General features: G+C 44.2%; 1 protein-coding gene across 2 annotated transcripts in view; it reads right to left on the bottom strand.

Moving 5' to 3' along the window:
- C1QTNF3 (C1q and TNF related 3) overlaps positions 1 to 27,937 on the bottom strand; it is an 89,124-nt gene that overhangs the window by 42,352 nt on the left and 18,835 nt on the right. For both annotated transcript variants that reach the window (XM_040338149.1, XM_040338140.1), the window contains exons 2-3: positions 23,905 to 24,013; positions 19,184 to 19,338 (exon numbers count right to left, since the gene is read on the bottom strand). In XM_040338149.1, coding sequence (XP_040194083.1) covers positions 19,184 to 19,338; positions 23,905 to 24,013 — 264 coding nt within the window. The remainder of the gene's footprint in view (positions 1 to 19,183; positions 19,339 to 23,904; positions 24,014 to 27,937) is intronic.

A 27,937-nucleotide genomic window follows, 5' to 3' on the forward strand; every position in this document is an offset into this window, starting at 1 on the left:
AATGGTTTTACAGGTGGAGGCCACTGGCATTTTTTTCCCTTCTCATCTTCTGGTTAGGGTCAGAATCACTAAGGGTAGCACAAAGCAAAACCTTGATCCTATAGAGTTTGCACAGGCAGTCCAACTCCTCCAGGATGGCACATCAATACGTGTCATTGACAGAAGGTTTGCTGTGTCTCCCATCACAGTATCAAGAGCTTGGAGGAGATTCCAGGAGACAGGCAGTTACTCTAGGAGAGCTGGATAGGGACGTAGATGGACTTTAAACCATCAGCGGGACCGGTATCTGCTCCTTTGTGCAAGTAGGAACAGGATGAGCGCTGCCAGAGCCCTACATAATGACCTCCAGCAGGTCACTGGTGTGAATGTCTCTGACCAAACAATCAGAAACAGACTTCATGAGGGTGGCCTGAGGGCCCGGTGTCCTCTAGTGGGCCGCTGTACTCATTGCCCAGCACCATGGAGCTTGATTGACATTTGCCATTGAACACCAGAATTGGCTCGTGCCCTGTGCTTTTCACAGATGAGAGCAGGTTCACCCTGAGCATATGTGACAGACGTGAAAGGGTCTGGAGAATGGAAAACTTTATGCTGCCTGTAACATTGTTCAGCATGACCTGTTTGGTGCTGGGTCAATGATGGTCTGGGGAGGCATATCCATGGAGGGAGGCACAGACCAATGGCACCCTTACTGCTATTAGGTATCAGGATGAAATCCTTGTGTCATGGATATGCAATAGCCTGGCAGCTTATCTGTGTTTCCATATGCTCATTAGATGCCTGACCATGTTCTGGTTCCCTTTTTATCACTTCCTCTTCCTGTATGGCCCCACCCAGGCCATCCCAGGAAGTCTATATTAACTGTTGCTCTACAGGTCTGCAGTGCTGTTCAACAGTGTAATTTGCCAAGTTTCTGTCTGCAAGTGTGCTACTATCGTCTTTCTGTGTACCATTTTTGGCTTGTTCCTGTCTTCTCCTGTTTGCCTGTGCCCCTGACCATTTGCCTGTCCTCGGTTACCCTTGTCTGCCTGTTGCCCTGACCTTGGCCTACCCATCACCACTGTTTTTCCTGCTGGCTGCTTCCTCTCTCTCCCTGTGGAGTGTGACCTAGGGGATCTCGGGGGTCGCGACCTGGACCCAGTTGCGGCCAAGGCCATCCTCACCATCAGAGGCTCTGGTGAACACAAAACTGGGTCTTAGACTCTGCGCCCTGGGTGATCCCGGGTTCACGCTTCCTCCCTGTAGCAGCAGTCGGCTATTGGGTTCACTACCCTGTGGTGCATCCCCAACCCCAACGGGGTGCACCTGTCACCTGACCACGGGTGACGTGACACCTTGGACCCATTGTCAGACCCTATGCTGGTGCAGTGGGTCCTGGGTTCCTCCTGGTGCATGACAATGCCCGTCCCCATGTGACAAGAGTATGCAGACAGTTCCTGGAGGATGAAGAAATTTATACCATTGAATGGCTCCCACGCTTCTGACCTAAACCCAATAGAACACCTCTGGGACATTATGTTTTGGTCCATTCGGGCCATTTCACCTCAGTCTGTTCAGGAGCTCAGTGATGCTTTGGTCCAGATCTGGTTTTAAATATCCCAGGACACCATCCTTCGTCTCATTAGGAGCATGCCCCAACATTGTCAGGCATGCATACAAACACGTGGGGGCCATACAAACTACTGAGGACCATTTTGAGTTGCTGCAAAAAAAATTAAGCAAAATGTACTAGCTTGCTGCATCATTTTTTCACTTTGATTTTTGGGTGTCTTTGAATTCAGCCCTCTGTAGGTGGATAATTTTAATTTCCATCACATGATGTGGCATCTTTTCGTTCCTAACACATTACCCAGTCCATGTCAGTATATATATCCAGCATGATATGTTTCTCCATTGAGATCTAAAATGTTTTCAGAAAAAAAGGCAAAACTTTTGTGAAGCTGTATTAGAACCCCTGTCAGTTTTTTATTGCTGTCTGTCCCCTGTTAGGGAGATTCACCCCCTTTATTTGTCCTGTTTACCACTTTCACTGAAAGAAAAACTAAAAGCAAATCCTACATTTTGGGTTGTCTCCAGAAATATAATAGAGTAGGAAACTTCCAATGGGACACTAGTCACTAGTTCTGGTGACCGAGGGGGGGGGGGGGGGGGGGCGGCAAAGAGATTCCCTTAATCTGCAGGGATTTCCTCTCACTCTGGCTGTGGGACAGGAAGTGAAAGTAAATCTCTCTAATAGGACAAAGATGGCAAGAAATGTCTTACAACAGTTATAACACTTCAAAATGAAAAAATAAAAAATAAAAGTTTTGCTTATAGTTCTACTATAAGTTAGGAGAGAAAGGTTAATTTGTGAAATTAAGATTTTATATAAATAGAAAAAAATAAATAGATTTTTTTTTTTAAATAAATAAAATGTAAATTAAAAAAAAAATGACCCAAACCATTATAGACTCTGTTTAACCACTTCCCGACCGCCGCATGTAGATATACGTCGGCATAATGGCACGTACAGGTACATGGGCGTACGTCCCTGCCTAGACGTGGGTCGTGGGTCCGATCGGGACCCCCCCGATACATGCGGCGGTCGGATTCCCACGGGGAGCGATCCGGGACGACGGCGCCGCTATTCGTTTATAGCCGCTCCGTCTCGATCGCTCCCCGGAGCTGAAGAACGGGGAGAGCCGTATGTAAACACGGCTTCCCCGTGCTTCACTGTGGCGGCTGCATCGATCGAGTGATCCCTTTTATAGGGAGACTCGATCGATGACGTCAGTCCTACAGCCACACCCCCCTACAGTTGTAAACACACACTAGGTGAACCCTAACTCCTACAGCGCCCCCTGTGGTTAACTCCCAAACTGCAACTGTCATTTTCACAATAAACAATGCAATTTAAATGCATTTTTTGCTGTGAAAATGCCAATGGTCCCAAAAATGTGTCAAAATTGTCCGAAGTGTCCGCCAGAATGTCGCAGTCACGAAAAAAAATCACTGATCGCCGCCATTAGTAGTAAAAAATAAATAAATAATAAAACTATCCCCTATTTTGTAAACGCTATAAATTTTGTGCAAACCAATTGATAAACGCTTATTGCAATTATTTTACCAAAAATAGGTAGAAGAATACGTATCGGCCTAAATTGAGGAAAAAAAATGTATATATGTTTTTGGGGGATATTTATTATAGCAAAAAGTAAAAAATATTGCATTTTTTTCAAAATTGTCACTCTATTTTTGTTTATAGCGCAAAAAATAAAAACCGCAGAGGTGATCAAATACCACCAAAAGAAAGCTCTATTTGTGGGGAAAAAGGGACGCCAATTTTGTTTGGGAGCCACGTCGCACGACCGCGCAATTGTCTGTTAAAGCGACGCAGTGCCGAATTGTAAAAACCCCTTGGGTCATTTAGCAGCATATTGGTCCGGTCCTTAAGTGGTTAAGGAAACCACTAACCCGAGGGCCTAATGCTCCAAGTCCTTATCTGGATCAAGGGACACTACCATGGGTCAGACAGGCATGAGTTAAAGAGCGCTCCTCTGCTACTCAATGTTACTACTGTAATATGTGACATTTGTTAATTGACTAATACTGTACATCTTAAATGAAGCTAAAGCTGAAAGAAAAAAAAAAGGAACTAGAAAGGCAGAATTTTCATAATGCTGATCAGTGGAGGTTGTAGAAGGTCATTGGGTAAGATACAGTATTTCTGCCTATTTCTTCATGTTCGCAATTTATGATTCAGTTGAACAGCTCACTCAGCAGTTGCAGATGTTTATCCATCAGCTAAGCCACATCAATAGAATATACTGGAAAACATGTCTTGCCATCTGGAATAAAATGTAAATGCTGTCCTGTGAGGTCTGAAATTCAGCCCTCTTCATGAAAGATCCAACAGCTAAGCAAGCATGTATAGATAAAGATTATCCCATCCTGGCTGCTAAAAGATTTGGATTTCTTAAAAAGGGAACTATACGTGTGTTCAGTACTTACACATTTTGTGCTACTATTGCAGCTTTTATCTGACAGAGGAGGATAAGCAGTAAAACACAGTCATTATTCACTACTAGAGTTGAGTGAATGGTTTGGCCCAAGCATGAGTTTGGGCCGAACATTGGCGGTTCGCCCCGTTTGGGGAACACCTGAATTTACAGGCCGTTCGGCGGGTGTTCTACCCGCCGAACGCTCTGCAATGCACTCCTCCGGGCTGTACAGTGCATTTTGCACCATATTTAGGCAAAGCTTTGCCCAATCAGGGAAAGGAGAATAGCCGCTCCATGCGGGAACCCAGATGAATATCCTCCGCTACAGATAACTCAGGTGCATGCAATGCACTTAGCAAAGCACTAGTTTCAGTGCGAAACGCATCAGCAGTCTGGTTTTTATTTAATTTTGCTGTGACTTGTAGTGCTGTCCTTTTAATAAAGGCTACAATTTGTTCAGAGTGCGGCAGTCCAGAGACAATTTTTGTTCCTGCTTTGCCCAATCAGGGCGCTGTAAAAGCTGGATGTAAAAGCGGAGTTCCACCCAGAAATTGAACTTTTGCTGAGCCAGTTCCTCCCCCCTCTGGTGTCACATTTGGCACCTTTCAGGGGGAAGCAGATACCTGTCAAATACAATTATTTGCTCCCACTTCCGGCCAAAGCTTTCTGCAGTATCCGCAGCGATCTACGTCATGTCCGGCCTCTCCTCCATTTCCTGTCTTCTGGCAGGGAGGGGGGGGGGGTGGGTGAGAGCTGGGTACCTGTCAAAACTGGGTACCCACTCCCCCCCCCAAATGAATGACATGCCAAATGTGGCATGTTAGGGGTCAGGAGTCCTTAAAGCACTTTTGGGTGGAACTCCGCTTTAAGTCAGTAGGATGTGTCCCTTGTGCTGATGCTGCTTTTGTTGGGTGAAATCCTTCTCCATAGATTCCCTCTCCCCATGCATCCACCATATCTAAGGATTGGTAAACTACAATATGTTAAATTTTTGGTTTAGTAGATTTTAAAAACTTTAAAGGAAAGTATTTAAATCGGTTTCCCATCTAACTCATTCAATGGAACACCATCTCAGCATGAAGTATACAAATCTGGCTAGCTTTTTCTAAACAGATGGAGGAAAAATGTCAGGAAATAATTTCATGCGCTTGGTGACAGCAGAACATCTGTAAAACCACGTCAATGCAAAATCCATAAATCATACTGGGAGCTTGAATTTAAATCAAAAGGAGAGTACAATTTTCCTTGGTCTCTCTCTCCATATACTGTATATATATATATACATATATATATATATATATATATATATATATATATATATATATATATATATATATATATATATATTAGGGTTGTCCCGATACCAATACTAGTATCGGTATCGGGACCGATTCCGAGTATTTGCGGGAGTACTTGTACTCCCGCAAATACCCCCGATACCGAAATAGAATACTTCCACCCCCCCCGGCGTCGCCGTTACGCCACATCCCGCCGCCGTTACGCCGCATCCTGCCGCCGTTACGCCGCATCCCGCCGCATCCCCGCTACCGCCGACTGGGTAATACGGGCGGGGAACATTACAGCTTTGAATAGCTGTAATGATTCGCGCCGCGCCGCGTATAGACACTCCCCCTTGCTCGGGTGAACTGTCCAATCCCGAGCGAGGGGGAGTGTCTATACGCAGCGCGGCGTGAATCATTGCAGCTATTCAAAGCTGTATTGTTCCCCGCGCGTATTAACCAGTCGGCGGCAGCGGGGATGCAGGTAAGGGGGACATGGCTGGATGGGGGGGGGAGACATGGCTGGATGGGGGGAGACATGGCTGCATGGAGGGAGACATGGCTGGATGGGGGGGAGACATGGCTGCATGGGGGGAGACATGGCTGGATGGGGGGGGGGGAGACATGGCTGGATGGGGGGAGACATGGCTGCATGGGGGGAGACATGGCTGGATGGGGGGGAGACATGGCTGCATATGGGGGACATGGCTGGATATGGGGGGGAGACATGGCTGCATGGGGGGAGACATGGCTGGATGGGGGGGAGACATGGCTGCATGGGGGGGGAGGTGGCTGGATGGGGGGGAGACATGGCTGCATATGGGGGACATGGCTGGATATGGGGGGGACATGGCTGCATGGGGGGAGACATGGCTGCATATGGGGGACATGGCTGGATATGGGGGGACATGGCTGCATGGGGGGACATGGCTGGATATGGGGGGGACATGGCTGGATATGGGGGGAGACATGGCTGCATATGGGGGGGACATGGCTGGATATGGGGGGACATAGCTGCATATGGGGGAGACATGGCTGCATATGGGGGGGACATGGCTGCATATGGGGGGGACATGGCTGCATATGGGGGGGACATGGCTGCATATGGGGGGGACATGGCTGGATATGGGGGGACATGGCTGCATATGGGGGGGACACATGGCTGCATATGGGGGGGACATGGCTACATATGGGGGGGACATGGCTGCATATGGGGGGGACATGGCTGCATCTGGGGGGGACATGGCTGCATCTGGGGGGGACATGGCTGCATCTGTGGGGGGACATGGCTGCATTTGTGGGGGGACATGGTTGCATTTGGGGACACATTTAAAAAAAGTATCGGTATTCGGTATCGGCGAGTACTTGAAAAAAGGTATCGGTACTTGTACTCAGTCCTAAAAAAGTGGTATCGGGACAACCCTAATATATATACTGTCAATACAATTTGGAAAAAGTGTTAAAGTGATCTTGTAATAAAACGTAATTGCCCAAAAACATTAACCTGTAAAAGAGGTGAGAAAATCCCTCTTCTGCTTCCTATGCTGTCACATGCCCATCTGTTGAAGAAAATTCCTCCTCTGAAGTTTGAGTGTGTCAGTGTCCTGGTCCCCCACCACACACTTTGACTCCTCCAACCAACCTCCATGTTTTGTAATGATGCAGAGAATGGAGCCATGACAATGTAGCTCCTATGTGCATATGCAGGAGTTGTAGCGGTAGTAAACTCTGCAGAAAAATTCCCAGCAATCATAAGGTCACTGTGCATAACATTTCTAAACACACCAGGCTACTAATTTGCCTTAGAAAAGATAAAAAGAAAACGGCGCACCAGCCTTGTGCCTTGTGCCTTATCCCAAGATCATTTATTAATAAAAAAATTCTGTAAAACACTACATGTAATGAATAAAAAGTTTGTGAAGACCACTTGCATGTGGCAATCGATCATAGAACCGACAGTCTCCAGAAAGCAGAGAGGAGGACCTCAGAACAACTGCTGCTTGACGCGTTTCGAAGGAGTACCTTTTTCCTCAGAGCCTCTTATATCATCCCTGGAGGAACGTTGTTGTACTGTTCTTGCTCAGTTATCAATAATCTTAGTTTCGCCACCTACCGATTCTTGTTGTTATTTTCATGTGGTACATGTTTTGTCTTCTTGTTAGGTTACGGGGTTCACCACTGCTGGGTATTTACCTACCATGTTTATAGGTTACGGCTGGTTGAGATGATCGTTTTTAATTGGCTTGTCTAGTGGCAAATCTCCTCATCCATTTCTCATTTATATTAGTCATACATTTTATATTTCATACGTTTGTCGTTGCACTTTCTGTTACATTGGACCTGACGAGTTTTCAGGTTCTGTAGGCCTGAGTGGCCTTTTTTAATTGGCCTGCTTCACCTCAGGTTACTCAGCCTCTGTTTTCACATGGTAAACCATTTTCTTAATCTCACAAACGCTTATTTTATTTTAACCCAGGGATGTGAGAAGTGAAAGGGTTGTTAATTGGGGGGGGGGGGGTCAGAGAGGGTTGTGGGGCAGAATTACATAGTTACATAGTAAGTGAGGTTGAAAAAAGACACAAGTCCATCAAGTCCAACCTATGTGTGATTATATGTCAGTATTACCTTGTATATCCCTGTATGTTGTGGTCGTTCGTACATCCTGGAACCATCTACGTAGATAATGGTTAAACCTCTTTTCTTCTAATTTTAATGAGTGTCCACGTGTCTTGTTAAACCCCCTTCCACGAAAACGTCTTATCCCTATCGTGGGGTCACCAGTACGGTATTTGTAAATTGAAATCATATCCCCTCTCAAGCGTCTCTTCTCCAGAGAGAATAAGTTCAGTGCTTGCAACCTTTCTTCATTACTAAATTCCTCCAGTCTCTTTATTAGCTTTGTTGCCCTTCTTCGCTCTATTACCAGTACATCCTTCCTGAGGACTGGTGCCCAGAACTGGACAGCATACGATGCGCCCAGACCAGCGTCTTGTAGAGTGGATGGAATTATCACTTTATCCCTGGATTTAATCCCGTTTTTATTGCATGCCAATATTCTGTTTGCTTTGTTACCAGCAGCTTGGCATTGCATGCCATTGCTAAGCCTATCATCTACTAGGACCCCCAGGTCCTTTTATATCCTAGATTCCCCCAGAGGTTCTCCTCCTAGTTTATAGATTTCATTCATATTTTTGCCACCCAAATGCATTATTAAAAAATTTTCTACATTAAACCTCATTTGCCATACAGTTGCACACGCCATTATTTGAATTATTTGAATATCTGTATTTGAGGTCATCAGCTGCAGACATGGAGGCGGTGGACTTGCTGCTCCAGTCTGAACTGGATAAGGGTTTTGATATTGGTAATTTTTCTACACCACCTTTCCAGAGTTGGAGGGTCAACACTCTTGGTTTGATAAAAGCTAAAGTTTCTAATAAACTATGTTTAATTTATGACTTGTCCGCCCCTTGTTGTTCTCATATACCTAGCCTACTACTCCTTAATTCCATCTGAAATGATCGGATGCTTTCAAACGCCTTCCGATTCTGCCATCACTCTGGCAGTGGCACAGGGTGAAGTGGAGGGGCTGTATTATTTTGCCACCAAGCTCATCTTTGATACTTTTGCACAGGCTCTCAGTTGGATACTTACTCATGTGGAATGCTGTCATGAAGTCATCCACTGTTTGCATTTTTTCCCCCTCATCGAGAGTTCCAATCAAGCCCCCACGGATCTGCTAACGTTTATGTAAATTTTTTCAGCGATCAAAGTGGCATTGGCAGTTAAGAAGATGGAAGGCCCGGTGACTTTTTTGGGGATCACTCTGGATACTCACGATATGCAGGTGAGTCTGCCTGCAGATAAGCTTGATAGGATCAGAGATTGTATTCATGCTTTTACGTAGGATGAGTTCCTCCAGCATTGGAACAGGATCGCTATGTTTATCCATGCAGAGTACGTTTTCTCTCCGTAGGATGTGACGGATGCGGCAGCCACTGTATGCTATGCTGCTATTTTTGGCACTCACTGGTTAGCAGGGCCATGGCCAGAGTAGGTCTTGGCTATCCCAGGTTTTACCGAGTCCTCCGCTTTGTTTGACATTTATCCCATAGTGTCAGCGGCACAGGTGGGGGGGTTGTTGGTCAGGTAAGACAGTTTTTTTCTGCACAGACAATCAAACTACCGTGGAAATTGTCAACAAAGGCAGATCCAGATCTTTTCTCATCATGTCCTTCGTACGTAGGCTGATTTGGCTGTCCCTTCAGTTCCATTTTCACATGCATTGTACGTTCATTAGTGAGACAGAAAATACAACAGCAGATGCTCTGTCTCTGCTTAAAGTGGTTGTAAACCCAACCACACAAATTGCACCTACAAGTAACCTACACGGTTAAGGAGATATTTGCATAAAACCCTGCACCGTAGACAATGGCGCAGGCACACTGAGCATGCCGGTTTTCTTAATGGGAAAATGCTGGGACCCGCGCGAATGCATGTGATGTCATCGCCGCTCCGGCCAATCACAGCGCCGGATCGGTGATACCCAGTAAGTGCCACATAATGAGCTAGTATGCTATGCATACTAGCTCATTATGCCTTTTTCTTGCAGTCTTTTTTTTTTTACTGGAAATATTTTTGGGGGTTTACTTCCTCTTTAATTACCCGCTATTTTTCCAACAGGTCCCAGAAGCAGGAGCCTGTGCCACATCGTCCCCACATTTCTCGCTACTGACGATGGACTAGTTTACCATTGGGTCAACGCGGGAGCTTTGATTAATTTATTTATTATCGGTTAACACCAGGAAGGCATATATCACAGCCTGGAATACCTTGCAGGTTTTTCAGTCCTGGTATCCTTGGTTTGATGGCCATGACATTCGATATCTGCTTTCTCTTGTTGCTTTCTGACACTCACAGCTTAACCTCCCTGGCGGTATGATTAATTCAGATTTTAGGTGCTGAAAGCGGTACCATTATTTTGCATGGAAATTTGGCGTTTTATATTGTAGGCCTGTAATTCTTAGAAATGACTCACTTAACCACTTACCCCCCGGACCATATTGCTGCCCAAAGACCAGAGTACTTTTTGCGATTCGGGACTGCGTCGCTTTAACAGACAATTTCGCGGTCGTGCGACGTGGCTCCCAAACAAAATTGGCGTCCTTTTTTTCCCACAAATAGAGCTTTCTTTTGGTGGTATTTGATCACCTCTGCGTTTTTTATTTTTTGCGCTATAAACAAAAATAGAGCGACAATTTTGAAAAAAATGAATATTTTTTACTTTTTGCTGTAATAAATATCCCCCAAAAATATATAAAAAAACATTTTTTTTCCTCAGTTTAGGCCGATACGTATTCTTCTACATATTTTTCGTTAAAAAAAATCGCAATAAGCGTTTATTGATTGGTTTGCGCAAAAGTTATAGCGTTTACAAAATAGGGAGTATTTTTATGTCATTTTTATTAATATATTTTTTTTACTAGTAATGGCGGCGATCAGTGATTTTTTTTCGGTATTGCGACATTATGGCGGACACTTCGGACACTTTTGACACATTTTTGGGACCATTGGGGCATTTTTATAGCGATCGGTGCTATAAAAATGCATTGGATTACTATAAAAATGCCACTGGCAGTGAAGGGGTTAACACTAGGGGGCTGGGAAGGGGTTAAGTATGTCCCTTGTGTGTTCTTACTGTGGGGGGGGGGGTGGCCTCACTAGGGGAAACACTGATCTTCTGTTCATACATTGTATGAACAGAAGATCAGCGTTTCCCCCGCTGACAGGACCGGGAGCTGTGTGTTTACACACACAGCTCCCGGTCCCCGCTCTGTACCGAGCGATCGCGTGTGCCCGGCGGCGATCGCACACGCACGGGAGTCGGGGGCGAGGGGGGGGCGCGCCCCTAGTGGCGGCTGAGAGAGAGGACGTTATACTACGTGCTCTCGCCCAGCCGAGCCGACCTGCCGACGTAGAACGGCGGTGCACGGTCGGCTAGTGGTTAAATCTGTCCAAATAAGAGTCTAGTAGACATCCCGGGTATAATAAAATTTGAAACACAAAATCATAAATTATAATACAATAAATAAATATAAATAATTATAATAAATAATATAATAATAACAATTATTACTTTTAATTTTTTGATGAAGAAATTCTCCACAAATCACTATCGCTCAATTCTGTAGTGATTCTAATTTATTATCGCTGTTTTCTAGCTGGTCTAAAACCACTTTTGACATAAAGGGACACTTTTTGGTTGCTATGGACAATCTCCAGTTTCCAGGCAGAAAGAACAGTTTTTATTTTATAAAAGTACATGCAGAACACTGGGCAGACCAGTAGGGACAAGGGGGGTGTGTATTTTTTACATACAGTACTATAATCTATAAGATTACAGTATACTATATGTATTGTGTTTATTTACTTTTTTAAATTTGGCGCCGATCTCTGCCCCTGTGCGTCGTAATGTCGCAGGGAACAGAGCTCGGCGGCACTCGGCACCGTGAATCGAGCGAGGAGACACAGCTCGATCACACAGTGTGGCGGCCTCGCAGGATCCAGGGACAAGGTAAGTAACTTGTGCCTGTGGACTCTGCGAGGCGATCCAGAGTCTGGCTCTGGGGGTTACCACTTTTGGTCCCGAAATTCCACCCCGAGCCAGACTCGGGAATATCGCCAGGGGGGTTAAGCTGTTCTATGGCACTATTAAGATGTATCTGGCAGGATTTCAGCATTTTTTGTCCTTGCAGGACCCAAATAGACCGTCCATTTTTGCAGCTCATCCTATCAAGGCTATCCTTAGGGGTAATCAGAGGAGTAGTCCTCCTTCCATAATTAGCAGACTCCCCATCTTGGGGCATATTTTCCAGGGCATGTCTGATTCGCTGGCCAGGTCTTCTTTCGGGCGGCTGCCCAGCTTGGTCCTCAAGGCAGCTATATATTTGGCATTATATGGCTTCCTCAGGCCGGTGAGTTCACTCGTACTGGGACGAGATCCCGTGTTCTCTTGATTAGCCAGTTAGGTACCTGGATCATTTACATCTGCATCTGAATGCAAGCAAGATGAAGCAGTTTGGGGCCGGTACGGACGTTAGATTTTTCAAGACCGGCAATGCTTGGTGCCCGGTCACAGTTTTGCACCAGCTCATGGTGCTGACTGTGGACAGACCTAGGGATAGTCCATTGTTACCTTTCCCTAATGCTCCCTTCTCAGCAGCACTGTTCATAAGGTATTGCCGTACACTACTGTCAAACCTGGGTATGAACCCTGTAGCTTTTTCTGGTCATTCTTTAAGGATAGGGGTGGCTTCCACTGCTTCTCGCCAGGGAATCCCAGTTCACATTATTAAGACGTTGGGTAGGTGTAATTCAGCATGTTTCTCCAGATATGTCCTGGATCCACATGTAGAAATGTCACAGGCTTTCATGCATTTGGCTGATTGATGTTCATACGTTTACTTTCGAATAAATCTGTTTTGCTAAATCATCCTACTGTCTTTATTCTTGCCCCCTTTACACATACTGACCACCAGGTCACTGTTCATGTTTTCCCTTATACCGTTTCCTACTCGATATTTCATAGACTCCAAGTACAAATGGGAAGTCTGACCACATACCCAAAAAGATTTGCAGCTGTAATTGCAGCGAAAGGTGGTTCTACAAAGTATTGAATACACATGCACACCACACTTTTTAGATATTTATGTGTAAACAATTTTGAAAACCATTTATTATTTTCCTTCCACTTCACAATTATGTGCCACTTTGCGTTGGTCTATCAGATAAAATCCCAATAAAATACATTTACATTTTTGGTTGTAACATGACAAAATGTGGAAATTTTCAAGGAGTATGAATACTTTTTCAATGCACTATACTTTATAAGTAGAAGTAGGATTATTCGTTCTTCACACTTAACCCCACACACAAGGAGAAAATATTCTTAGCACATGTATTCCCATGTTTTGGCTCCAGTGGAATTGCTAAAATTCAATCACTGACTCTGATGGTCCTATTAATCCTAACCTGCTAATGTATATCCTTTTTATAGAGTGTTTTAGAAGAATTGTGAATGACTGGTTGTCCCTCTGGAGGCCATCCTCTCTTATAAAGTGAGGAAATCCTTGTCAGCCTAGTAAAATGACGACATTTGATCTAGATGATAAACTATGTACCTTTCGCTCAAATCCAGTCATGGCTCATTGCACATACTGTATACAGTATTCTCTCGGGAATACAACCAAAAGGCAGGCAATGGAAAATATGATTGTTTTTTTTAAGAGGCAGAGTAAAAAAAAAATAGACTTGTATAGAATTGCCAATTATGGGATACCAATGTCGGGATCAATTTTGTGACCCTATAATAAGGTGTTTACTTGTGGCCTCTGAAGTGTTGAAATACTCACTAGTTTCTTACGTTTGGTAGATCTAGCAGAGAAATCATTCCATCAAAATCTAATTTCTGTATTCGCAACATTCATTAAAAAGACATTCATCTTTTGCAGCTATAAATGAAGACTGAATTGTCAAAAATAAGAAGTTTATTTAATATTTGAGGCATGTGGGTTGAATGATCCAACACATCCTTGTAGGACCCTACTCCCGATGACCAGGTGCTATGTTAAATATATGCTGTATTTATTACAGGTATTTATAAAATGTAAGCAGCGCTTTACATATATTGTACATTTACATCAGTCCCTGTTCCCAGGGTGCTTACAATGAAGGGTCCCTATCTCACATGCATACATACTAGGGCCACTTAGGAGCCACTTAACCTACCAGCATGTCTTTGGAGTGTGGGAGGAAACACACACAAACACAGGATGCATATGCAGACTTCATGCAGGTAGTTTTGTGGTTAGGGTTTGAATTGATGACCCGAGTACTGTAAGGTAAAAGTGCTAATCACCAAACCACTGTGTTACTTATATATATTTTAAGACACTGGCTTTCATGGTGTTGGACGGTATTTATGTTCCACCTAACATTTCTCATCTATACATGGTGAGAGGCTGCAGGGCTTGCATCTCATAGCTTAGGCATTTCTGTCTGGGTCCTGGTGCATGGAGGCTTTGTAGAGCTTTTGGTGGGATAAAGCCTCAATTCCTAGGTCTACATCCCACCTGGCAGCCAGACCTCAGTGATTGTGCATCTGTGCACAGGTGTTTTTTGTTCGGAGCTAATAGAAGCTCAGTACTTTTCCCACCCCAGGAGATGGTCATGCTGCAAGGGAGCAGCAAGAGTGTACAGGCATGAGGAGATCATCGGTTCTAGCATACATTGACCAGGCTGGCGCTAGAAAGAGCTTGGGTTTGGGCAGAAACAGACTGAAGGTCAGAACAGACCAAATACCCAGGAGGCTTTGTTATTGTCTGTGCCGTGACAGACTGTGGATCTAAGTAGACCAACATAGCCAGAAAGCTGAAAGGATTTTGGTAGTTCTCTACAATGATAAGAAACCCTGCCTGTGAGAACTATGGTAGTGGGTGGAAAAGCCCTTGAACACAAGTTGGCGTGTGGTCCTTCAGGCCTTATATTTGAGTCTAAATTCTATCAGGCATGTGGGTAGTATGCCAATAGCAAGGGTTGCTTACTTTTGTACTGTACAAGGGATAGTGTTTTCAATCACTTCCTGTCTCATAGACATTTCAGGAAGTTAAAGAGGATCTTCACCTTTGAAAGTAAAAAATTAAAAGTCAGCACCTTCAGTACCTTCAAATACTGTAGCTGTTGACTTTTGAAAAAAGCTCACTTATCTGACTAGGGATCCAGCGCCATCCTCACCCAGCCTGGTTCTTCACCGGTCTTTGGGTCCCCGTTGCCAGCATGTTTAAAGTGGGAAGTTGGCTGTGACTCCTTGTGACTTCACACCTGGCTTCCCACTGCACATGCTTGAGCCGTGCTGCACTTTGTAAATGGTCCCTCAGCCTTCTGGAACCTGTGAGGTGTCCCAGAATTCTTCAGGCAAATACAAGGGGAGAAGAACTATGAGAATCAGGTACCTGCTCCCCAAAAAATATATTATTTTTTATAGGGAACCCCCTTCTGGGTCATCTCCCACCTCATCTACTGCAACCCCCTCCTCATTGGCTTACCCTTACATACCCTTCAGTCTGTCATGAATGCTACTGCTAGAGTCATCCACCGTACAAACTGCTCAATGACTACTACCCCTCTGCCAATAACTCCACTGGCTTCCGCTCACGCAACAAATTACATTACATGTACATTACATTACATTACTAACAACAACTTACAAAGCCATCCACAACTCTGCCCCCAGCTACACCATTAACCTAGTCTCCAAATACCAACCTAATCATTCTCTTCGTTCCTCCCAAGACCTCCTGCTCTCTAACTCCCTTGTCACCTCAACCCATGATCACCTCCAGGACTTCTCCAGAGCCTCTCCCATCTTAGAGGAACTCCCTACCCCAATCTGTCGGACTATCTCCTACTCTGTCGACTTTCAGACGATTCCCGAAAAATTATCTCTTCAGCAAGGCATATCCTGCCTCCACCTAACAACTGTATATATGTATTTTCTCCATCAGCCCATCCCCCACGGTTATTACCTTTTGTATCTCTTGACCCTTTTAGATTGCAAGCTCTAACAAGGAGGGTGCTCTGATTACTACTGTATTAAACTGTATTGTATTTGTACTGTCTACCCTCATGTTGTAAAGCACTGCATACACTGTCGGCGCTATATAAATCCTATATATAATAATAATATGCCAATTTTAGTAGAGGAAGGGGAAGGAAGACATAAAGCGTAGCTTCCCCCTTTGGATGAAGTTTCACTTTAATGAAAAACTCCTCAAAATGAAGGGAAATTCACTTTTCCCTATTGCCACTAAAACAGATGCCCACTTTGAAAATTACCTCTCTATTGTTCTGTTGACAGATGTAACGTTTCAGACTCCGATCACAATGAAAATGTTTACTGTGACAAATAGTAATGCCCCGTACATACGATCGGAATTCCCAACAGAAAAAGTCAGACGGAATTCCCGACCAAAAGCTCCCATCTGACTTCTTCTGTCGAGAATTCCAACTGTGTGTACGGAGCTTAAGAGTGAATCTTTCTCAAAAAAAGATTAAATAACTGACATATGTTCCAACCATTTTCCATATTACCCACAGTTAGAATACAATTCTTAGAGCCCTACTGTAAACTGGGCCTATTAGCCCCCCAATATTTTCTTCAAAATCCTGCACACCCTGTTCAGGTGCCCCCTATTCCATAAAAAAAAAAATTTAAACTGTGTTTTATAACTTCATTCACAATGGTTGCAAAAGTATCCAATCATCCTAACACAAGTGTAGAGCTACCCCTGTAAGAGGCACTGATGAATATGATTATTTCCAACCCTGCCAGCCAGACACATTCCTTGCAGCTTTGTTTTGTTTTGTTTTTTAGGGGATTGAACTTGGATGGGGAAAGGGTTAATATAGGATGCCCACTTGATCAGCAGAAAATCTTCGGGGACACCGAATTATATACATCCGGTATATACACTCTTCTTCACTTCTACCTCCAGCACAGACTTGCTTGTAGAACTACAACTCCCTGGATCAACTAGCACTGACAAATTGATCCCACAAACTTAGTCCGATCCAAATGAATGCCCTTTGCAGGCAGGGACCACGGGCCCCTTAAGTAGTGTAGCAAAAATAGAGGTCTTTCGTGCTAGCTGCCCTATCCGTGGCTACTGCTCCCAGCAGCACCTCTTCAGGCACTGCCAGCCCACCTGGCTGCAGCTGCCCCCTTTAATAGCCCTCCTGGCTACTTCTCCACAGTCCTCTCAGGCTGATTCTGCATCCATCCAAAACAGCTTGCACCAAGTCAGGCATACCTCTCAGTTCTGAGTGAGTGAGTAACTTGTATAGCACTACAATTGTGAACTGAATTGCCTCAAGGCGCTTGTGTCCAATTTTGTCCAGATCCTTCAGAAGAGGTGGGTCTTAAGTAACTTCCTGAAGGCCCAATGGTTTTCTTCCATGCGGATGTTCGTGGTAGAGCGATCCATAGCCACGGTGTGACACTCACCAGCCCTCTTGGTTGTCTTTCTCCCTGGAGACTTGCCCGGCAGTGTCCTCTCCTTGCTTCCGTGCCTCCTTGTCAGGATACCTCAGTGTTTCGCAAAGGGGGTCCCTTCTGCATCCAAGCCCAGGCCGAAGTCACTCCCCCAGACTTGGGGGCACCCTCAAGGGTCACCAACAGCTTAATATTCCATCTCCATCTTCCATCCAAACTCACACTGCCCCAGCTGACTGACCCTGAAAATTTGAGAGGGCTTGCCCCCTGCCAACCAATTTGTTGGTGATTGGTTAGGGCCCTCAGAACACTCCAGATGACTCCTCCTAGACCCCTCCCAACTGCTTCTTGAATCTTCTCCATATTTCCAACTAGCATGGAGAAGCTGCTGATGAGTCATCCAGCCTACCTGAGTCACTCAGCCGACCCAGAAAACAACACAGTCTTGGCTGACAACCAAGCCTGACAATTTATTTACTCTAACAACACAAACCTTAACTCTAAGGGCCCTTTTACACGGGGCGGATCAGTAATGATCCGCCCCGTGAACCTCCGCTTGCTCTGCGGGGATCGCTCCGTTGATCCCCGCTGAGCCGGCGGATGACAGGGCAGTCCCCGCACACTGTGCAGGGACCGCCCTGTCTTTTCTCTGCTCTCCCCTATGGGGGGATCAGATGAACACGGCCTGTATGCCGTTTGGAGATTTTTCCATCTTTCCTCGGCTTCGTTATGCACATTAATACAAATTTTTACCTGGGGTGTCCAAACTTTCGATCCCCACTGTAGTGCCGACAGTGTATGCAGTGCTTTTACAACATGAGGGTAGACAGTACAATTACAATACAGTTTAATACAGTAGTAATCAGAGCACCCTCCTTGTTAGAGCTTACAATCTAAGAGGGTCAAGAGATACAAAAGGTAATAACTGTGGGGGATGGGCTGATGGAGAAAATAAATATACAGTTGTTAGGTGGAGGCAGGATAGGCCTTGCTGAAGAGATGATTTTTCGTGAATCGTCTGAAAGTCGACAGAGTAGGAGATAGTCCGACAGATTGGGGTAGGGAGTTCCTCCAGAATGGGAGAGGCTCTGGAGAAGTCCTGGAGGCAAACATGGGATGAGGTGACAAGGGAGTTAGAGAGCAGGAGGTCTTGGGAGAAACGAAGAGAATGATTAGGTTGGTATTTGGAGACTAGGTTAGTGTTTGTGGGTCTTATGTGTTTATGGGTCCCCCCCCCCCAAATTCCTACCAGACATGAGTTGGCTGAAGAATTTATAAGACATCAATTAATTCCAATCTGATTTTATTAATAAACCATTAAATGCATTTTTTATTCTACTAATTCTACTATTTTAAAATATATCTATTTTTTATTTATTCTACTAATTCTAATATTTTAAAAGAGAGGGGTTAACACCTGAAGCCAATCAGGTGTGCAGGGCTGTGTATATCTCAGAACTGTATGATGTATCTTTGGCAGGTAGGACAAATTCCATTTATATATTTTATTTGTCTAGTTATCTGCTTCCCTTGAGGTTCAATTGTATGTTTAACGTTAACTCTTGAAGGCTATTTGCCAGGAAAACAGATCTATTGGCACAATTAACAAATAAAAAAATGATGTTACAGGGGAACCCAGACACATAAAAATGACTGTGTTACTTCTATTGATAGGACTGTCACACCCCTCATTTTTAGAATGCCCATAGTCACACTTTTAAAAAAAAAAATAATTTTTCTTGATCTAGTTGGTAAAAGCACAAAACGACCAAGATATCATACATATAGAGACCTAAACAAATGTGTTAGTACGAACTATAACAATTATTTCGACCTCAGTTTCTTAAATAATGGCAGTTATGAAAATGACTTACCTGCAGTTCGGAAGGAACCCCGGGAAAACCTTTTTCTCCCTTTATCCCATTATGACCACGCTCTCCTCTTGGGCCCATGTCCCCCTTATCTCCTTTTTCACCTTTTGGCCCATCTTGCCCTGTTGCTCCATTGTTTCCATTGTTCCCATGATTTCCTGTATATCATATATAATAGTGCATAGCTTTTGTGAGACGCTGAATAAAATGCAATACACAGCAGCAAATTATAGACCACATATTTCTCTCAGCTACAGTCTAGCGGTTTATTCAACATAAAATAGAATTTTATTGAAGCTTGGCAGCAGTGTTGGGCATTGCGTTATTACCTTTTATTACTGCAATAACTGTTTTTACCCTGAAAGTAAAACCCAAACAGTCTAATGTACATGCAGACACATTATTTCCATTTCCAAATCTACAGTGGAGGTGAAGCACAAATCATTGCTACAAAACACATCTGTAGGCCTAACCAGATTAAAAAGAAATCTGCAGAACAATGGGAGGCATTTTCTTTATGCAATTCATAGAGGAAAATAAAAAAGTCTTAAAAAGACTAAAAAAGAAAACAAATGCATCCACCGCATCTAAGAATTAGTAAGCTGCAATATATTAAATGTTTTCTTTTGGGTTTAATACCACTTTAGTATATTACTAGATGAAACATTTTCTTAAATTAGTCCAGCCTGTAAAGAAAAAGGTTAGTACAGTGGCAGAGGCAGGTAGAGGTTAATGCTGCCCTGGCTGGAAAGGGTATAGTTAATTGTGTTCCCAGGTTTTCTTTTGCTGGGTCTGACCCCGGGGAGGGCCTGAAGCCTGGAGCTAGTAAAGTGTGCTGCTTGTCGCCACTGCCAAAGTCTTGATCGCTAGGGATATTACTAGGATTGGAATTCTCACTACTAGGGGACTTTCATCCTGTGCAGGTATGCTGGGGCAGCCACAAGCCTGAAGTTAGGGACTAGGGAAGTTAGGCCTGGTACACACTACAGGCTTTTTTTTTTGTGCAACCCCGTTGCATGAAAAAAACTGACAGCTTCGGTCGGGAGAAGCTGAACTAACCATGCAAGGTTAGTCCAGCGATCTCCCCCGCTGACCTGTTGTGTTCTGACAGGGGGACGCCCCCCTACCAGAACACTCCGATCAGCGCAGGCAGAATGTCGGCCTGTATTTTTTGTACCGGCAAACGTCTCCCGACATTCTGCCCATGTGTACGGGGCTTTAGGGAAAGGACTGCACTTTATGTTGAACTGTTTCCTGTTAATGTCATTATGATAAGTTATTCAAGTAACATTTTTGAAATGTTGTCCTTGTCTGGTATGAAGTTACTAAAAGGGGTGTAATGCAAGTAAATGGTACCTAAAGTCTATGGCTCAGGTCACTACACACCTTGGGGTATAGAAATAATGGTACCATTATTAGTTAATACAGTTTGAAGATACAGTGGTTACCAAGGGTAACGAAGGTTCCTCAAGTGACCTGTCATAAGCATGTTCATGTAATGGGTGAGATAGCCTCTTGCAGCGAGGGAAATGTTGTAGGCACTCCTTCTGCAGCCATACTGTACATCTCCCATAGTAATGGGAGCAGATTTGCACCACTGGGGCCCTCAGCCTGTACACAGGTACAGAAGAGGAAGGGTTAAGTGAAGTGTGGGGTTCCTGGACAGGTGGAGAGAGAAATTGCTCTGTGTTTCCCTCCTAAATGCACAAGTAATGTGGTAGTGTTTAATCATCTGTTCAAAGTAAAGGTACCCCATGTGTAAGATAGTGAGTCTATACAATGAGAATAGCATAGCCCAGCAGGAGTACGTAAAGAACCTCAATCCACACCTACCCCCCCCCCAGGCCCCCCTTACATGCAGGCACAGATTCTCATGAAAAATGCATCCTGCTTTACTCTCAGGGTCATCTCTGTGCTTTTGAGCCAATTCATTTTGAATGGGTCCATTTACCCCAAGGGGCTCATTCACGCCACAACCCCTTGAGGGCCCATTCACACCACAAGGACCTTCAACACAATCTGCAATGATCAAGTGGCATACAGCCTTACCCACTGTGACAGGAAGTCAGGTAAATCTGTGGGTGTGGTCACAGATGGGAGATACATTTCTGCCTTGTTTAGACAATACACCAATTATTATCAGGTGTCGGCTGCAGAAGCAGCCAGAAAGATTTAAGGGCGTTGGAATACTTCAGCTGTTCAGAATGAGGCAATTAAGGCCTCTATAAGTAATCCAGCGTACTACTACTACTGATTGCTGCATCCTGAGGCTTTTTGAGTGAAGGAGTGCAGTGAGCTGAAATACTTCTGAAGTGGTGAGGTGCTGTTGATTTTTCTGTGTGATAAAAATCAAAAAGAGACTATTGTTTTCTGCTGTAGGACCAGCAGTGTCTGCCCAGCACTAGGCTGTGTCAGACTCCATAGATAGGTTCCTGTGTGGTGAAGATAGACGCCCCAAGTGGCCAGGGTTTATTTTATGTTTGATTTTGTTTATGCTGTTTGGATGCTTGCACTTGTTTCCAGCAAGATGCAAGAATAAACCAAAATCTTTGTTTTCAACCGTCTTCGGCTGTTTCTCTGAATAATTCAGTGTGTAGTGAACCCATCCAGGGGATCACACACCCCCGCTACCGAGCTAACCCCTTACACATGGTGGAGTGCCGCGGGAAATTAAAGTAAACCCAAAATGGAGGAGATACTGAAAAAGCTGGCTTTAGCAAATGCAAATCAACAGCAAACCAATGCAGGTTTGCAGCGGAGCCTGGAAGCTCAACAACAGGCTTGGCCATGTCATAAGAGGCTAAAGTACCACAAAACAAGCAACAAGACGCTATCTACGCGTCCGCAAGTTTTTTAAACTTTGAATTTTAAACTGCAGTTTTTTTATGTTTTATATGCACTGCGTGTCTCATGTTGTGCACAGTGTCTAAGTAAAACGCCTTTTAATTTTTTTTTTACACTATTGGAAGCCCCCCTTTTTATTTCTTTTGGGATTCTGTTCAGCCGACATGAAGTTCTGATCCAGTCACCTGGAGGAGCTTTTGGAGAGAGGTATATTCTTTATACCACCGTTTCCCCTTGGCACCAGGAGCTGACAGTTTCCTATGCTTGTCTGACCTACCATAACCAGGGCTGGTGCAAGGATTTTTGACACCCTAGGCGAAGCCTCATTTTGACACCCCCCACCCCGCCATTCGTTCCGCCCCTCACTGAGATTTTTGCGTTGTCTCTTCACCTATTTCTTTAGCCGTGGTCCACAGGCCTGCACCTGTACCTCTGGACCCAGCCCAAAGACAACTAGAGGATGGCATCGGCTCACTTCCTCAGGCCAGCTGTGGTCCACAGGCTAGAGCAGTATACAGGGAGGCTAACTGTGTAACTGCCTGTCTGTACAAGCAGAGAGATACCCTGACAATGCTAGGTTCCTAGAAAAAGCAATAATAAATGCACATTTTTTGACCCGCAAAAAGATCTGCATTTATTTTTATTTTTTTATAAAACTGGATTTGAACCTTCACACCTCAAAACACCCCAATTCCTGTATTTTCAGGTCTCAGATCACCACAATTCTTCCACCTTTACACCTCAGATCACCCCATCACTGTATCATCCTGAACGCCTGTTCCCTTCTGCACCCCCCACCTTTGTTCCCCCTAGGCCCCGTACACACGAGAGGATCTATCCGCTGGAATTTATCCACGGATCGGTTTCAGCGGATAGATCCGCTGGTGTGTACGACCCAGCGGATATTCATCCGCGGATATTTTTCGGGCCGATGGATTTCCAGCGGATAAAAATTTAGAAATCTATCCGCTGGAATCCAGTCCAGCGGATTGATCCGGTGGTCTGTACAGACTCACCGGATCAATTCGTCCGATTCCCTCCCTCGCATGCGTCGTAATGATTCGACGCATGCGTGGAAGTCCTTATATTTCAGCGTCGCGCACGTCGCCGCGTCATCATCGCGGCGACGGCGCGACACGTCACCGCGGAGGGAATTCCGCGCGGATTTTGATCTGATGTTTAGTACAACCATCAGATCAAAATCCGCCAGAGGATTTATCTGCGGAAACGGTCCGGAGGACCGTTTCCGCAGATAAATCCTCTCGTGTGTACAAGGCCTGAAACCACCCCACACACATATCAGTTCCTATATGTACCCCCTGCACATCTGTTCCTTCTCCAAAAACAATCAGTTCCTCTCCGTAACCCCCCCCCAACACATACACACACATATCTGTTCCCCCCTGTACCCCCCTGCACATCTGTCGTCCCCCCACACACACACACACACACCAGTTCCCACTCTGTACCTCCCTGCACATATGTTTTCCCCCACACCAGTTCCCACTCTGTACCCCCCAACGCATCTGTCCCCCCCACACCAGTTCCCACTCTGTACCCCCATGCACATCTGTCCCCTTCCCCCCACACCAGTTCCCACTATGTACCCCCCAACGCATCTGTCCCCCCCACACCAGTTCCCACTCTGTACCCCCATGCACATCTGTCCCCCCCACACCAGTTCCCACTCTGTACCTCCCATTTTTTTTTTCAACCAGACCAACTATATAATACCTTTCCGGTCATTGGCTCAGAAGATACTAGGTTTGGAGACTGCCAAGTCTCTAACATTTTGAAAAGCAGGCCAGAAATGGCATCTCACAGATTGCTCTCAATACATTTTCTCTTTATTAACATTTTATTCACCATGCTTTTATTACCTGGTATACCCGGCGATCCAGCTAAGCCGGGTGGGCCAGCAATTGGCTGATGATATCTATATCCAAAATCCCCTCTGCAGCAGCTACTGCAGTCTGGCTGTTGTGGTGTCTGGTGTAAAGAAAAGCATATTGTCACATTTTTAATTTGTGAGTAGATGGCACAAGAAACAAAAATGGTACAGATGGGCTAGGATATTAACAATTGCATACACAAGGAGACAGACAATGCTTATGAAATCTGAAACACAATGACAAACTCCGATCGGGAAAACAGCCTGTTTTTTAGGTGGTCATAACAGATACTACCTGTTAGGCCGCGTACACATGATCAGTCCATCCGATGACAACGGTCCGAAGGACCGTTGTCATCGGTTAACCGATGAAGCTGACTGATGGTCTGATGTGCCTACACACCATAGGTTAAATAACCGATCGTGTCAGAATGCGGTGACGTAAAACACAACGACGTGCTGAAAAAAATGAAGTTCAATGCTTCCAAGCATGCGTCGACTTGATTCTGAGCATGCGCGGGTTTTTAACCGATGCTTTTGCATACTAACGATCGGTTTTGACCTATCAGTTAGGCTTCCATCGGTTAAATTTTAAAGCAAGTTCTCATTTTTTTGACCGAAGGTTAACTGACCAGTGGGGCCCACACACGATCGGTTTGGACCGATGAAAACAGTCCTTCAGTCCGTTTTCATCGGTTTTGACCGATCGTGTGTACGCGGCTTTAAATATTCTTAGCTAGATTCAGGTAGAGTTAGGTTGGCGTATCAGTAGATACACCGACCTAACTCTGAATCTGCGCCGACCTAAGTTTAAGTGTATTCTCAAACAGAGATACACTTAAACCTATCCAAGATACGACGGCTTGCGCCGTCCTATCTTAGGTTGCAATATTTAGGCTGGCCGCTATCTGGTGCTTCCATTGCGGTCGGCGTAGAATATGTAAATCACTAGATACGCCTATTCACGAACGTACGCACGGCCGACGCAGTACAGATACGCCGTTTACGTAACGCTTTATCAGGCCTAAAGTTATTCCAACAAATAGTTGGAATAGTAATGTTAAAGTATGGCCGCCGTTCCCGCTTCGAAATTCGAAAATTTTACGTTGTTTATTTGCGTAAGTCGTCAGTGAATAGGGATTTACGTCATTTGCACCCACGTTGAAATCAATAGGCCCGTGCGGCGTACATTGCCGCAATGCACACTGGGAAATGTAGGCGGACGGCGCATGCGCCGTTCCAAAAAAACGTCAATCACGTCAGGTCAAGCCCCATTAACATAAAACACGCCCCCTTAGCCGAATTTGAATTAGGCGCGCTTGAGCCCGCCGCATTTACGCTACGCCGCCGTAACTTAGCAGGCAAGTACTTTGTGAATCATGTACTTGCCTCGGTAACTTACGACGGCGTAGTGTAAACACGCTAAGCTACGCCGCCGCAAAGTTTGGACACCCTACGTGAATCTAGCTATCTATGTCCACATGCAGCAAGCTTTTGCATCTATCAAAACTCACATTTCTAAGGCTGCAGTTATCTTTTTACATCCATTAGCTATATACCAACAGACACTGGTGGATAAATAAAGCAAAATACCAACATATTCAAGTGTCTATCTAGTGCAAAACCAGCAGATTTTCATTTTTCAAAGAATTTCCAGTTGCATAATTGTGATGCAGCGTACACACGTTCATTTTTCATCATGAAAAAAACGTTGTTTTTCAAAAACATCATTTAAAATGATCGTGTGTGGGCTTCACATCATTTTTCAGGTCCTGTAAAATGACAATAAAAAAATTCGAACATGCTGCATTTTTTAACGTTGTTTTAAACAATGTCGTTTTTCGGGTTGTAAAAAATGATCGTGTGTGGGCTAAAACGACAAAAAAAAAAACACGCATGCTCAGAAGCAAGTTATGAGACGGGAGCTCGTTCTGGTAAAACTACCGTTCATAATGGAGTAAGCACATTCATCAAGCTGTAACAGACAGAAAATCGCGAATCGTCTTTTACTAACACGGAATCAGCTAAAGCAGCCCAAAGGCGAATAGAACTTCCCCTTTATAGTGCAGTCGTACGTGTTGTACGTCACCGCGCTTTGCTAGAGCATTTTTTAAAAACGATGGTGTGTAGGCAACGTCGTTTTAATGATGAAGTTGGACAAACTACGTTTTTTGAACATGCTGAAAAACTACGTTTTTTTTCATGATGAAAAATGATCGTGTATACGCGGCATGAGACCTAGTCCTAGCAATTTTGGACAATTGTAAGACCTAGTCCTGCAATTCTGGAGATAGGCTATAAATAAGAATTTACGTGTAAAAGGTGTCAAAGTTAGTCCAGGCCCCATTTCCTACAGATAATTGAAATAAACAGATAAGGGAGCTTATCATAGTACATATTTTCAGTGTATTTATTGCTCCCGACCTCCCTGCCTTGCTGTGCAGCAATATTAACACATTTTCTTAACACGGTCACAACAGAGCAAATTATGTGATTATGAGTTCTAGTATTGCATATGCCGGCATCGCTAAAGATTGAGGGACTATCCATTTTTTTTTTCTCACATGAACAGAAATAATCCTACATACATGACGGGTGAGCAGAGCAGTTTAGGTGTCCGATCATTTCTAACAGAACAATAAAGGACCATTCATATAAACTCAACAACAAGTAATATAGTCAAGAAATACCAGTTATATAGTAAAAAAAAAAAAAACAATACCTAGTCAAGCACAGGATATAATGCTTTATTTGACACAAACTTAACCTCCCTGGCGGTATGATTCTTTCAGATTTTAGGTGCTGAAAGCGGTACCATTATTTTGCATGGAAATTTGGCGTTTTATATTGTAGGCCTGTAATCCTTATGAATAACTCACTTAAATATGTCCAAACAAGAGTCTAGTAGATATCCTGGGTATGATAAAGTTTAAAAAATAAAATCATAAATTATAATATAATAAATAATTATAACAAATAATAATGTAATTGTAATAAAAATTACTCAATAATGTTGTTCTGTTTCAAGCATCGGTTGTACCTGTGACAAGCTTCTTGTAGACCCAGTCTGTAAGGATGTATGCAGCAGGTTGAATGATGACTTTAACAGACAGCTTACTCAATGAATAAAGACTCCAGAGGTGTTTTCCAATGCTTCTTTATGCTTCAAGATAACAAGGATATAAACATAGAGGCTTTTCCATAGGTAAATTTCCAATGAAGATACACAGCTCCCACACTCTGCAGACTTTTCAAGCAACTAAGCAAAGATGGGGTTTAGAGCAGGAAATGGTGGGTGGGAGCAACCAAACTAGTCAGAACAGCAGGGGGGTAAGGATCATACCAAATAACATAATAACATAACATATAATAACTGCTAGACAGTAAAAGCTGCGTGACAGCACACTCCCCGCCTGGTATCGTGAGATACCACTATACTCTGTTTTCTTTACATATTATTAACATTGCATACAGTAACATGCTATCTAGCCTTCTCAAGTCTATAAGCTAGCTATATTAAAGGTCTTAAGTGACTCCTTCACATAACACTGAATCAGAATTTTTGGAAGCAGGCATTATTAGGACTGTCTCTGTGACTGGTCTCAGGAAGGTTTTTGAAGCCCCATCCTTAACGATCCTGACTTCCACACTTCGGACTCTTCCATCATCACTGGTGATGGCCTTTGTAATAAGTCCAACCGGCCACTGAATTCGGTGAACTTGCTGGTCTTTTAGCAGGACCAGGTCTCCTTCCTTTAAGTTAGGCTTCTGAGTTTGCCACTTTTTACGTCCTTGAAGAAGTGTGAGGTATTCCTTCCTCCATCTGTCCCAGAAACAATCTGCAAGGTATTGAGCGTATCTCCACTGACATTTATATATGTCCTTTTCATCGAACATACCCTTTGGCGCTGGAATCTGTCCAATCTTCCGGCTCAATAATGTAGCTGGAGTTAAGATAGTCAGAGATTCTGGGTCTGTAGATACGGCAGTCAATGGTCTTGAGTTGATTATTGGGTTCAGTT

Source organism: Rana temporaria, chromosome 1 (genome assembly GCF_905171775.1).
Source record: "Rana temporaria chromosome 1, aRanTem1.1, whole genome shotgun sequence".
In the NCBI taxonomy this organism is placed as follows: Eukaryota; Metazoa; Chordata; class Amphibia; order Anura; family Ranidae; genus Rana; species Rana temporaria.